We start from the raw sequence: 14,012 nt of genomic DNA on the forward strand, positions 1-14,012 counted from the left end.
GGTGTTCTGAAACAGTGTGGTGGGATGACAGTGTCTTCATCACTGCTTTCCATAACCCTGCAAGTGCTGAGACTAATTGTTCTGCCTCGCTCATCAAACCATAGATGTGGTTTTGGTACAATGGGACAAATCAGGAGCTGGTGCAGACCTTGTTTCCTGTTATGCTGAGTATGTCTGAGCATGGGCCATGGCATTTAAGTAGGTAAGAAATCTTTGGGGTTTACCTCATTAGGGACCCAACCCAGGGAAATTTACCCCTGTGAGGGAGCATGACTCCATGGTGAGCCATGAGGTTTCTTATCCATGCATTGGGACTTTGACCTCTTTCTCATTATGTCTAGGGTCTGTATGGATGTCTCTAGGAGCAGGTGAGGAATCTGAGTCCCTAGATAAGTCACTCTGTCAATGGAAATCCCCTTTCCTCTTCCACTTCCTTGCAGGATAAGCAGTGTAGGCCAGTGAAGAGCAGTCTGCTGTCATGCTGTGTGCTTAGGAGTAGTAAGAGCAGGTGCTCCTGGTAAAGTTATGATAGGGTTATGGTATTGGTTATTTCTGTTTCCTAATCTGAGATGTAGTTTCAGGGTCTCATGTTTTTTCCCTGCACATAGAACACCTAGAATCTGCTTTATAAAAAAGGGTCCCCTGATATAAGGGTCTCTTCAAGGCAGGTCTTATAAGTTCTTGGAGATCTATATCACACCTGAGATAGCTCAGCCAACTCAGATGGCATAAAATCAGCAGGACAGCTTCTGTGGCAGTGTTTGAAACAGAAAAGTTTTAATAAAAGGCAAAATAACAAAGCTCTTTACAGAGAAAAACTGAGCCAGGGCAAGAGGCTCTTGCTCTTGGTAAAACACCTCACAAAAGCAATTAATTCTTTTGCTGTCCTCTTTTTCTAGTAAATTGCCTAGTCAAGACTTTTTGGCTTCTGTCCAATTGGTTCTCCTTAAGTTTGAGGTGAAGTTCCCAAGGTCCTATGAGGTGTTTTATTACCGAATTGAGGAGAGAAACTTCTGGGCCTTTTTCCTTTTTAAGGAGACAAAGGATAATTTGGTCATTCCATCAACAGGGGGCACATTCCTACAGTCCCCTTGCAACAGAAAAAGGTACCAAGTACCTGCTTCCCTCTCCTTTTCTTTCTCATTTGCTGATACTCTATTTTTTTAACCTTGTGTTGTATAATAGCCTGAAGTTCTGTTTCTTCTTCACAGGAACTGTAGAATAAACTTTCTTAGCTTGTGGTTGGACTCTTTGTGTTTACTCACACCACAGAGTTCTGACTGCACACACTTCCAGCTGAAACTTTTGGACAAAAATGTTGTCAAAAACACAGTCAAACTGTAGTCAAAATAGCATATGTTTCCCTCTGTATTTCTAATTTGGTTTGTGAGCTGTGCATATTTTCAAGGGCTTTTTAAGCAGTCTCTTGCATTCAGCCTGCTGAGGGTCAGGTGATGTTTTCCCCTGTGAAGCATTTGCTGACTTTCCAGCCTGCAGCTTTCTGAGATGCTCCTTGTGAGGGAGCCATCTCCTGCCCTTTGCTGCCCGTTGAGCAGGAATTGCCTTCCCGTACTTCACCTGAACACTTCCACACACCCTCTCTTGCCGTGGTGGATTGTTCAGACCCTTCTGTCGTGCTGGCAGAGGTGAGGAGCAGTTTGCAGGGAAATGGTGAAGTGTGTGGTGGGGGAGCTGCTGCACATCGCAGGTGCTGAACCCGCTGGCCCACACCAAACCCAGCCAGTGGCTCCCACTCAATGCTGCTCTCCAGCATCTTTCTTTTATTTCAGTCTGGTAAAAATAGACATTTTGATTCCTGTGTCTGCAGAGGTAGTTCTATACTTTTATAAAAGATAGGCTTCTGCAATCAGATTTTATTAAAAGCTTGCTTTAATTCTTTGCTCCAAATCTGATTGCCACTTACAAGCAATTTCTCAGCAGCAGATATTACAGTGAAATAAGAGCACAACTAATTTCTTCTTTCAGACAATGTAATCCGAGATGCTGCACAACCTATTTTTTATATGAAAGACTGTTTTTACATCCTTTTTCTTGCAGCTTTCCCAATAATGTCAGAGGGCTTTACCCAGGTCAAAGACATTCTGTACTCATAGTACTCAGTCTATACTCTCTTTTATGTCATGGTGTTCTGCAGTGTATGTGTATTCTGAATAATATATTCAGATTTTGAATCAAATGTGGAGGGGCAAGAGGAGAGGGAAAATTGCAATGAGATTATTACAATAACCTTCTACAACAGTAAGACAAAGTAATGTTTGTTTCAGAGCTTCAAAACTGATCTTATTGCAATCTGTAATTTCAGCTGATTGTACCCATTACTTATTCACATACACTGGCATCAGAATGCAACAGTAATGGTTGGAAATGAGTATATTTGCGAGTGAAAAATCAAAACAAATACTGCACAAGTGAAATTTTAATTAGGAAAAAACCACATTTTCATTGCAGCATTCTTTCTTTTCTGATTATCTTTCAGCTTGGAAGAGCCCTCAGTAGCTGGGTACAAAGTGTACTTTCCATGCACTTAAAACAAATATGTTGAAGGATGAGGATTTATGAGTAAAATTATTTTTTTCTTGTCCATCTTCCGTGTCTTTATCCTTTTGAACCATGACCATGTTTTAGAGGAGGAAGTGTGCAGGGCATATTGGATCAGACCCAGTGCCCACACTGCCAATTTCTTTGGGAGGATCAATGTTACTGAGGCTGTGGCAGAAGTGTTCAAAGGGTGCCACATGGAGGCTGTGTGTATGAAAGATCAGTGCTGTATTGTGCAAGTTGTCAGTGCCCCACCTCCTTCAGTACTGAGGCCAAGGAACCATCAGCTGAGCCAGCTGTACCTGCTGGGACCCTGCATCTCTGTAGGCTCAAATCCAGTCAAAAAGGATTTCTTAGAGGGTGAATCACATGAGGTGAAAGGAAGTGTGACAAACAGAAAAGGAGTCCAGTAATGTGTCCTGCAATATAGTCTTCCAGCAGCATGTGGCTGGAGACATCCTTAATCAAGCTAGTTATCCTTGGTGTTTCATACTTTTCAGTGGCCTTTAATTCCACAAATTTGTCTTGTTTGCTGTGGTATCTGCAGCCTCTTGCAGCAATAAACCTGACAGTTTAACTACAGATCTGTCTGTTATATGACAGTAATAGAGACTTCATGATGCCTATGCCCTGGTTTTTGCAATCCAATTTCAGACAAAAATCAACAAACAGATGCAACACTGGAAGATCAGGAAGAGAATATAGGGTGAAATGGCAGACTTTTCATGTCACCTAAAACTTCCATGCCAGAATCTGATTTTCCCTTTCATGAAAGGGAATAAAATCTTGTGATTTCAATGAGGATTGATTGGGAAAGATTCGGGCCAAATTCCTGCACTTCAGATCATCCCATTGGCTTTCCTTGGTTTCACCTGGTATCACTTTTTTTTTCTTTTGAAATTTCAGTTCTTCTGTTTCTCTTCTGTGTCTGTGTTTTCATTTCTTTCCTGATCTTAAGGATTTCAAAGAGAATAATTTGGGCAAGTTTTGGTCCTTTTCCCTGCATCACATTTCATCTCAATACAATTGGTTGTAGTCACTCCATTTCAGATTTTCTGGATTTTCAATTTCATTTTTATTGACCATATCTCCTTTCTTGAGTATTTGTTCAGCTCTGTCCTCCGATTTCAAGATTTCATTCCCTTTTGGAAATTTATTGCCATAGCAGCTGTCAGATTGGATCAACTAATACCTTATGCAAGACACTGAGTACTTATACCGTGAGAAGCTGATGGTTCAAGTTTCTCCTGATATCTTCCATCTCCTGGTGCATAACACTAGAGTTTGTGTGTCATCCTTCCCTAAGTGCATAATCCAGAATAAATAAGATCACAGTTTTTTACTGATGATGTTGTGCAGCAATTTTGCTCTTGTTAGTTTATTTTGTGGAACTATAGCCTTCTCTTTCAACGATGGCCTCAGGTTGTGCCAAGGGAGTTTAGATTGATATTAGGGAATACTTCTTCACAAAAAGGGTTGTTAAGCATTGGAACAGCATGCTTAGGACAGTGGTAAAGTCATCATTACTGGAAGTGTTTGAAAAATGTGTGGATGTGGCACTTGAGGACAAGGTTTAGTGGTGAACATGGAGATGTTGCTGGGTTGACAGTTGGACTTGATGATCTTAAAGGCCTTTTCCAAACTCAACTGTTCTATGATGCTGTGACAGCCTTCAAGGCCTTATAATGTATCTGTGTAGTAATTATATATCTTCTGAACAGAGAGAGACATAATTCTCCCAGAATTTTAGAAGCTGAGAAAAACTTAAAAGAAAAAATTCAAACAATTATCTCTCTTTCTGTAACCATTGTTTATCAATATAGTTCTCCAGAGTGTGCTATTCATAGTTCACCAAAATTCCTAAAGGCAAATCAAGTCTTAAGTCCACCATTATTTCTATAAAAACTGTAGATTTCTAATAATAAAGTGTCTTTTTATACCTTTTAATAATAAAATGTCTGTATCACATTTAACTATTCCCAATACCCTTCAGTGATATATCTGGACTGGTTGAGCACTTCCACCACACCCTGTATTTTCTCAGTCAGCAAAAAATTCAGTGTGAAATGATTTCTTCAATCTACTAAAATGCCATCTGTTCTAACAAAATACTAAACACAAGTATTGGTTTTTCATTTCCCTTATGGGAAGCAAGGTTCAGTCCATTTGTTTTGGTGGGTGATGGTTAGGGGACAAGTTTGGGTCTTGGAATCCAAGTCTTGGAATCTATTTGTGTCAGTTAAGGGTGTTTTGAGATCAATATAAATGTTTTCTTACTTGCAGCTAACCTGAATGTGCTTTGTTTGCCCTTTGAGTTGCAACAGGGTATTTAGCAGAATATCAAACTGCTGAACCATTGAACTCCAAAATTGATCTGGACACTTCTCTGTGCAGTCTCCAGGTGTACTGCAGCCCTGTATCTAAACCCATCCACCACCCTTTTATTCCTTGAACAGACAGCATCTGTGACCACTCCTTCTCTGGTGTATAATCATCATCTCTTCATCACTGAATTGTTGGCTGGCACTAATGATTACAGACCTATTACTATATTACATATATTACTATGCAATTATTTTCAGGCACTTTTGCAACCGTGGAGTAGCCTTAACTTCCTTTTGTTTCCCAAGGCTTGCAGGCTCTTGCCCTCTTGGAAGTGCAGCAGCAAAGCAACGTAGAACACCCCTGCCTGTATCTATCCCTCAGCAGACACTGCTGTTGTAGGGGGCATTGCCCCAGGCAATAGCTGGGGGCAGTTCCCTGGTCCAGGGATACGGGGTACAGCACCAGGACATGGGGATAGGGCGTGTGAGTGTCTGTGTGCCGCTGTCTCAGGCTCTCAGAAGGGCAGAGTCACCCCCTGGCCCGGCCACCGCTGCTGGCAGGTGCCTCTCAAGCACTCTCTCTTCTGCAGCCAGTGCTGCTCCCCTCTCCATGCTCTGATCCATGGTCTATTGGCACAAATGGGATGTTACCCAGGGAGCTCCCTTACTCTGGAGCCTGCCCTTAGATGTGTAATTTTCCTGGGGTGCTTCCATGTAAATCTGTCTGCAGAACAACCAGCTGAGAGTGGAACTGATAACCAAGTACTGATATTTATTGCTACTACTGGATTTTATCTTCTGCATCAAAATATATGTCTCAATTAATTTCTCCAACACCTTATTTTTTAAACAGTTTTGCCAATTCCTCTCTTCTGTCCCCTATTTAATCTTTCTGTATATTAAAAAAGGAAAGTAGAAACATGCAGAAGGAAAAATAAAAATAAAAAAAGAAATGAGAATTCTTGAAAATCTCACTCCTTTGCTAGTATGAAACTGTGCAATATTTGAGCTGGTTCATTTTATTTTAACTTTTCAGTACAAGATTTTTATCTAGCAAAAATGGTTCACCTACCAAAAATATGTCTTGTTAAGATATTCCAGTTTTTTCCTAACAAAAAATTGTGCTTTGCTTTGCCCTACCTGAAATTTGACATAAGAGCTTCTGAAACTCCATCTTAACAACACTTCAAAATTATTTTAAATTTTTTTTTTCCAAAATTGAACACTTGGGAAGTGAACACCATTTCAGCACACTATTGTTTAACAGTTTTCAGCAGATACTAAGTCTTTTACTCATCCCCAAAAAGCTGCACTCGATTAAAGAGCCTTTTTTTGCTGTGAAGAAAAACTGTCTGAAAACTATTGATAAGTCTTTTCCATTGTCTTCAGAAGTGCAACTATTTAATTTGGCTGCTAATTATTTAAATACCTAATCAGTGATTTTTTTTCATAATCCTAATTTGTATTACAATTTGCAACCCTAGGCCATTGATCATTTGTAGGTTTTTAATAGATATTAATTTCTCCTGGAATGTAATACATCATTTCCTTGCCTCTCATGTGGGCATGAGAAATTAAATTGTCTCCTGCAGGTGAGCAAGGAGGCAGAAGGAGATGTGTGGGTTTTCCTGCCCTCATGCCTGTGTCCATGTGGCTCTGGCTTCTCCAGAGAAGGAATATTGAGAACTGTGCCAAGTTCTTAAATGTTCATCCTTCTGCTTTGGAGGAACTGAGCTGATGTCAATGTTACTGGCAAAAATTAATTGTATAGTTCTATCTTCTTATTTTTATAATTCAATGTTCTAATCATAGCTATAAATTAATTAAAATCTTATTCCTCTTCAACCCCCTTGAGAACTGCCTTGGAAAATACTTTGTGGTAGCAGCCCAGCATTAATGAGCAAATCACAGGGGAAATAATCTATAAAATAGGAAGAGTGGTAAAAATCTATTTTGTGAACAGTTTTTGCTGTGAAGTAAATCTGGCAAGGAGACTGGTTAGTTTGTACACTGGTCAGTGATGTGTTCCTGCTAGACTCATTTCCATATTTATCTGTCTTTCCATGTTTATCTGATGCAAATGTATTTTCTGTTTCTTAGGAGAGCACTCATCTCACGGGAAGAATAAAACTCGGCAAATCTTCACATCTCAGCAATAAATGTGTAAGTTTATTGCCTTTGTTTTCCATCCTGTAACATTAGTGTTTGTTAATCCTTTTAATACTTCTTAGTCTCAGTATTGTGCCCTGTAACAAAGAAAAAAAGGGTTAAAAATGCAAGCCAAAAAGAGAAATTACTTTATAATTGGCAGCAGCCTCAAGGAAAAGTGGCTTAAACAAAGCTCAGCTGGAGCACCCCATGGTGACCAGATTCACAGGCAAACTGAGGGGCTGAAGAAGCTGCCAGCTCATAGAGACAGATATTCATAGGGAAGAGCATGTGACTTGAACTGTTCAGCATTTCCTGGATGTAAACCCCTGGGTGAATTTTCTTTCTGTTTGTGTGAGAAATAATAGATTTTTAAGGGCACATACCTATTAAAAAAAAAAAAAAAAAAAAAAAAAAAAAAGAAATTTGGTACCCAGAAGTTTTTTACTTCTTTTATTTTCTGTGAAAAATCTGAATCTTTTCACTTCATGCAAATGCCAGGAGTTTTATTGAGGTGGTTTATTATGGCTTGAAATCCTAAGTGGTTAAATTATAGCAAGTGCTGGATGGTAATTTTATGTGTGAGAGAGCAGAGACCATCAGAGCACTCTGAAACAGTTTTCTATGTGGGTGCTGAATTTTCCTACATGTCTAAGGGCATATATGAAGCTTTCTCAGGCACCACAATATTCACTTCCCATGGAGCTGCTTTTCCTATTTGTGGAGAACTGTGGAGAGCTGTGGTCCTTTGCTGAGTGTGGGAGGAAAAAGCAGCTGTGGAAGGGCCCTGTATGACCAGGGTGGAGCAGGAGGCAGGGGACAAGGATGTCCTGAGGAACTGGGTGTCACAGCACACGTGGGATGGACCCCACAGAGGCTCTGGCGAAGCCCAGACTCCCCCCAGCACTGTAGAATGAAGCTCCACTAGAATGGGTCCCATCAGTCTCCACTGAGAAATACATGGTTGGCCAGAAATGTGAAGAACACCTTTGATGTTTTTGGCCTACTCTCCTTTACCCTAGGTAGAGACTGAGCTTTCCTGATGCCAATAGTAAGGACAAAATGACCTCCTTTGTTTCTTGAATTAGAGCAGCAGAATAGAGTTTTGCCTACATTACTGAAAACCCAGAGGTGGTTCAATTTTGTGTGGACCCAGGACAAGGGCATGGACAATAAATTTAATCCTTATTGTCTATCCTATACTGGATTTATTCTGTCTTCCAGTTTAGCTTACTCTTATGTTCCTGAACAACCTTACCTGGAATAATAATCTTGAGATGCTCTTGTCATTTCAGATGTGAAGCAACCTGTTTTATCACAATATGCAAGAACATCTCACCAAAGTTGTGTTTCAATGGGAAATGTGGAGAAGCTGAAGCTTTTTACCACCAGGCCACTTGTGTTAATGACCAGGTTTTGACTTCTAAATTTCAAGCATCTCCTTTCCCTTCTGGAATGACATGTAATTTTTTGATGGCTTAATAACTGGTATACCATGTATATTTATTATTTTCACATATAGTAAAAGCAGGGGAACAAGGTTGAAAAGAATGTAAAAAGATGAGTGAAGACGATGTAAAAATTTGGTGATATTTGCATAGTAGCTACTAAAATGTTTTCTGCACACACAGGAAGGAATAAGTCAGCATACTTTGTTGAACTTATGATAGCTAGGGAAATTTTAGTTGTATGTAGCAGAATACAAACAGGACCTGACCCTTGAAACAGGACTGGGCAAACAGCCACTATGAAAATTAATTCAGTGATTTGCATGAGACTCCTCACTGTAGCAAATGCTTTGCTTGTCATAAATGTTTACAGGGTGGGATGCCTGGCTGAGATGCTGAATAGTGTGCTTCTGTTCTGTGAAGGGAGGAATATACCTTGCACTGAGGCTCTTTGAAATTCTGTAAATTACTGAACATAATCCTTGCAATGTAGCAGGCAATAGCTGGTTTTCACCTGCTCCTTGGCTAATTGCATTATGTGTGCTGCAAATATGACTCCCATATAGCCTGGGGCACACAGTGGGAATGAGCAAGGTAAGCAATTTCACAGATGAACCTTCTTGCCAGTGTTCTGAGTAATGCATGGGATTCCTGTGGGTTATTGAATAACTCTGGAAGTTCAAAGAGTGTTTCAAGTGCTAATTACAGACACTCTTAATTTGTACAGAGCCGGCAGTTCCAAAATATCAAGTAGTGCTTCTGCCTGCATGTACCCTACCTTTCTAGAACTAAAAATGTTTGAAAGTTGTATTACTGTGAGCATCTGCTCAGTCTCAATCCACTGACTGTAGCATTCCAAGCATTACATTTTTTTAAATTGGGAAATGGAATGAAGACAACTGGTGGTCTAAGTGCAGGGCCGAGATCTGGGACAATCATCTAAGTTTTGATACCTAGATAGAATGCTTTTGAGGAACTTTTCTCTCCAATTTCCTTCTCTGAAATATTAAAACTTACTTAACATGATGGTGAGAGATTGAGCAGATTTATTACTTCATGTCTATAGACAAATCTGAAAAGTGTTTATTTCCCTGTGCTTGGCTGTTGCTCTTACTTCTGCCTTGGTGGGTCTGATAATCTTTCTTAGTGGCACCATGAGAGACTTTTGGTGAAGCTCAATAAAAGATGGGAAACTAACAAGTGTCCATGCTGCAGCTGAACTTACGTGGTTCATTCAGGTATTCCTGGATAGCTTGTGTTCCTCAGGAGCAGAGAAGTCTTGGATGCCTACTTTGGAAAGGTCAGGCCATCTAAATTACACTAGTTGGCATCTGCAACTATTCTGGTTCCTGATTGATGAGGTTTCCTTTCAAAAAAAGTAGTCATTGTGAATTTTCATGTTGATTAAAAACCCAAGGTATTTTGTAGTATATTGTATCATAGTGAAAGGACAGTAGAGAAAAGCAGAGGAATATTGTGAAATATCTGTTTGTGTTTTTGTGCAAAATCTGTTCAGAAACTACCATGTTGTTTCAAGAAAAAAAATTAATGCCTATTAAAATTTATTATCTTTATTAAGTAGCTATGCTTTTCTTTTTGCAGAAATGCAATCCATTGCACATGTCTAGCACAGCTATTGTCCATTACTCCACATTCCTGTTTCACAGAATGAGGTGGACCCTTTATGACAAGCCTGGAGAGCAGACATTAGATATTCTGGGCATGGTGGTGGCAGGGGCTCCATGAAACCTTGCAGAAGGCATGCTGGAGGTGACAAATGGAAACTCCTCCTCATTAAAATCAGTGATGGGGAGAGGACAGGCCTCTCTGCAAATCATGATACTGGAAAAGTGAAAAACAACAAAACAGGGAAGATGTTTGTGCTCTTTGTGATAAGGGGCATGGCAGACAACCAAGCGTTCGTCAGAAGGCTGGGAAACATCTCTCAGAGGGACTGGCTTGTGCTGAGTGTGTATGAAGTAAAAGAGGTGAGTTCAGTGGACAGCAGAAATAAGAGCCTGAGCTCCTCTTAACCCCTGAAATGACAAAACTTGTGGTAAAGGGAGACAATATGAACTTCTGTTCTTAAGAATCACAAGGGAATTGATGTTTATATGAAGGAGAGAAGACAGATTTGCTTGAAGGATATCTGTAAAGCACAGAAAGGATTTGGAAGAATATTTATGGCACTTTTCTTCTGCAGAGTTGAAGGTACTGGAATTTGCCTTTAATGAGAGGTGTTGAACTGTCTGCAGAGAGAACTCAGTATTTAGAAGTTACATGCAATGGCTTAAATAGGTGAAAAAGAAATGAAAAATCCATTCAGGTTGTCTGGCTCAACAGCTCCACTGTTAATATGTGTCTAAAAGAGACAGTAGAGTTTTTCTCCTCACTAGTTTATCAAAAAAACCCCAAAAGTTTAAGTTGATCCTCCACTGTGAGGTTTGTCTATATGACAATACTAGGAAAATGAATCTAGATTTGTAAAAGTCTTCTCACCAAAGTTGGACTAAATCTTCTGTGGACAATCCCATCTAAATTTAATATTCACCAGCTTCTGTGTCCTAATTTGCTAAAGAAGTGAATGACATCCACTTCGCTGTGGCATGAACATGCCCACAGAAATGGAATTAAACTGGATCTGCTTACAAATTAGTTCAGCTCATGAGTTACTTGTTAAACAAGTTTGTAGGTTGAGTGTATGATTCTGATCTACATGTTACAATCCAAGACTACAGAACATATTTGGCTGGCAAAGACTTTTGGGTATCATTAATCACTGCCAGCAAGGTGTGCAGGGCCCAGGTTTGCCAGGAGAAAGTGTTTTCAGCACTGCTCATCTCAGGCTTGAGAAGGTGAGTCACTGTCTTCAAACACAGAAAATTTCCCTGAGCTCTTCCCAGAGTCTAACCCTGCTCAGTACAAAGATTTGCAATATTTTGGGAGTGACCAGTTGCAGCATGCTGGGATTTTGGACACAGTCCCAAACAGGACAAGTGGGCACTGAAGAAAAAGAGCCAACGAAGCACAAGAAAAAGGTGTGCCACAGTCTACTGGCAATGGCTTTCTACTCTAAGATGCTGTATCAAGTATATTTGACTCAGAAAGAAAAATATTTTCATCACTATTTACAGTGAAAAGGTCTAGAAATGAGAAAAACAACATAGAAAAGTTGAAAATAATTATTTCTAAAAGGTAGATGCTGAAAAGGTAAGCATTAAGTGCTTTTCAAGCACAAGCAGCTTATTAGCCTTCTAAGTACTTACATATTCTCACAAGTTTGGCTGAGGGCCTCATGGTGGCTGCTCATGAATGGGCTGGTCTTTTTGGGGTTTATTTTGCTTATTGGATCACAGGGATCATTCTGGCCCATGACACTCCATTATCTGTGGACAGAATTGTTTTACAGGCACTGCTTAGAAAGCTATTTAAATGAAAAATATTCCTTGGTCTGTATGTTGTGGGAAAGTTGTACAGCCTGCCAGCAAGGCTGTTCCAAGGGGCAGAGCACTAACACTGTCAGGATGCTTCACCTTCCAAAACTCCCAGAGGCATCTGTGGGTTTGGAATGACTCCACCCCACTGAAGAGGGGCAAATCATTTCACTGCATACCAGTGCACAGTAGACTTAGAGAAAGGCATAATGCATATCAGTCTCTCTGGCTCAGGACAGGGAGGCCATCAGCAGCATCTGTGAGACTCCTTGGTTGTTAGCAGCCCAGGATTTAGCTTTTCTGCTGTGCCCAGCGGTGGCAGGACTGCCTTCACAGCCTTCTCTTCAATTTTTGGGCAGAGTGCTGGCTATTGATTTGCTGTTGTATTTCTGCAGTGCTCCTGGGAGCTCCCTCAGCAGAGCATTCCCCAGCCTCAGTGGTGTGTCCCAGCATGCTGGGTACCTCCAGCACACTGCCTACAGCAAAGCACTCTCCTCAGGAAGCTTTAAACATGTATTCCAGGACCTCTCTGGCACCATTCATTATGGCTCCTCAATTTCTTCAAATTAGAACTCTATATCTAATAAAATAAAAGAGCTTAAAGATTACTCTATTGATTTCCAATTGAGGCAGCTTTTCTGCTTATGGCCACAGGCAATCTATAAAACACAGACTTTAATTAACCCTGGTGAATGCAGCTGACATGAAATGTCAATACCCTCAAAATTTTCAGCATAGAAAGCTGAAGGATCTTCTCAGCTCCCTTGCATCCACTTTGCACGTTCCCTGGCTGGAGAGCTGCAGCAGAGGCTCCTCCCTGGCAGGCTGCACTGGGACAGGGACAGAAACCTCTCTGCTGCCACAACCATCTTTATTGCTGGCATCGCTGGCTGTGCCTGCTGACATGCCTCTCCCTTTGCCTTCATCTTGAGGCAGGACAAAGACCCACGAGCCGCCTGCTGGTGGCCTACAAGGGACACCCAGCAGGTCCTGCTGGTTCCTGGGGACCCCGTGCTGTGGTGGGCAGCTCTGAGGCTGCTCTTCAGGCATCCACACGTCACCCTTCATTCTGTGGCTGTATCATTGTGGGCTCTGCATTGTGCGGGGCCTGTTCCTTGGAACAGTGTCCTGTAATTTCAGGGTGTTAAGCTGCACAGAGCTTAGTCAGTTATTTGAGGTCAAAGCTACTGAGGTGCCTCAGCAGGGCAAACCCGTCGAGAGCTCTGTTACATTTCAGGACCCTCACAGGTGGCAAAATTCCAAAGAGAGGAGCAGTACTCAGGACCTCTGGCTGGCCAAGGGTGAAACAAAAACCTGCCTGTTGGAAAGTGCTTTCACTGCCTTCCGCAGCGGCAATGCCAGTTTTTGGGGCCACGTCACAGCACTCAAGGGAGCAGCACTAAACAGAGCAGCTACAGAACTCACTAGCACAAAAAACCCACAATATAAAACTGGGAAGAAAGAAAGGGCTATGTGGGCAAGGAGCATTTCATCGGTTTTCATCTCTGCTTTCCACAGAGCATTTATTTTCTCCAGATTTGGTGCTTTCTGATAGAAAAGCAACTGTGTTACTGTGTTCTTTATTATTATTAACAACTTTCACCTTTCTTATTACATCAGTAGGACGCTTCCCTGGTCAGGGCTGCTGTTTTTCTAATGAATGTGGCTCATTTGTCTGTTTCCCTCCCTCCCTGCTCTGCTTTTTGTCTGCCTGCTCTTTGGGTAGTAATTTGATGTATTGAGCTCTCACCACCTCCGCTGCCCCTGGGGCTGAAGTTCTGACGATGCTAAACAGTTAAAATGCAATGCAATTACAGGCAGCACAGAACAGCAGAGAATAAGCCAGCAAAAATTCAGTCATGCATAACGCTGTGGAGACTGTGTGGCTGTCAGTCTCCAACTCCAGGAGATAATTTGGGCTTTTTAAGAAGCAATAATTGAGCCTTTTGCATATGCTGCGGTTATGAACTAGTCAAAAGCCTGTTTGCTCTGCACCCTGGAGCACCAGATGGATTGGATAGTCCCTGCAGGTCTTTGGGGGCTGCCAGCTTTACACTTCAAGACTTTTCTAGCTCCTGTACTTGTAAGTTATTCTTTTG

The 14,012-nt window shown here is 41.2% G+C and overlaps 1 protein-coding gene across 2 annotated transcripts in view; it reads left to right on the plus strand.

Moving 5' to 3' along the window:
• The window catches only part of EMCN (endomucin), a 53,631-nt gene extending 43,574 nt beyond the window's left edge, over positions 1-10,057 (plus strand). For both annotated transcript variants that reach the window (XM_005484712.3, XM_026792006.2), the window contains exons 11-12: positions 6,984-7,046; positions 8,327-10,057. In XM_005484712.3, the coding sequence (XP_005484769.2) occupies positions 6,984-7,042 (59 nt within the window). In that variant the 3' untranslated portion in view covers positions 7,043-7,046; positions 8,327-10,057. The remainder of the gene's footprint in view (positions 1-6,983; positions 7,047-8,326) is intronic.
• Positions 10,058-14,012: the final 3,955 nt, after the last annotated feature.

Source organism: Zonotrichia albicollis, chromosome 5 (genome assembly GCF_047830755.1).
Source record: "Zonotrichia albicollis isolate bZonAlb1 chromosome 5, bZonAlb1.hap1, whole genome shotgun sequence".
Classification (NCBI taxonomy): Eukaryota; Metazoa; Chordata; class Aves; order Passeriformes; family Passerellidae; genus Zonotrichia; species Zonotrichia albicollis.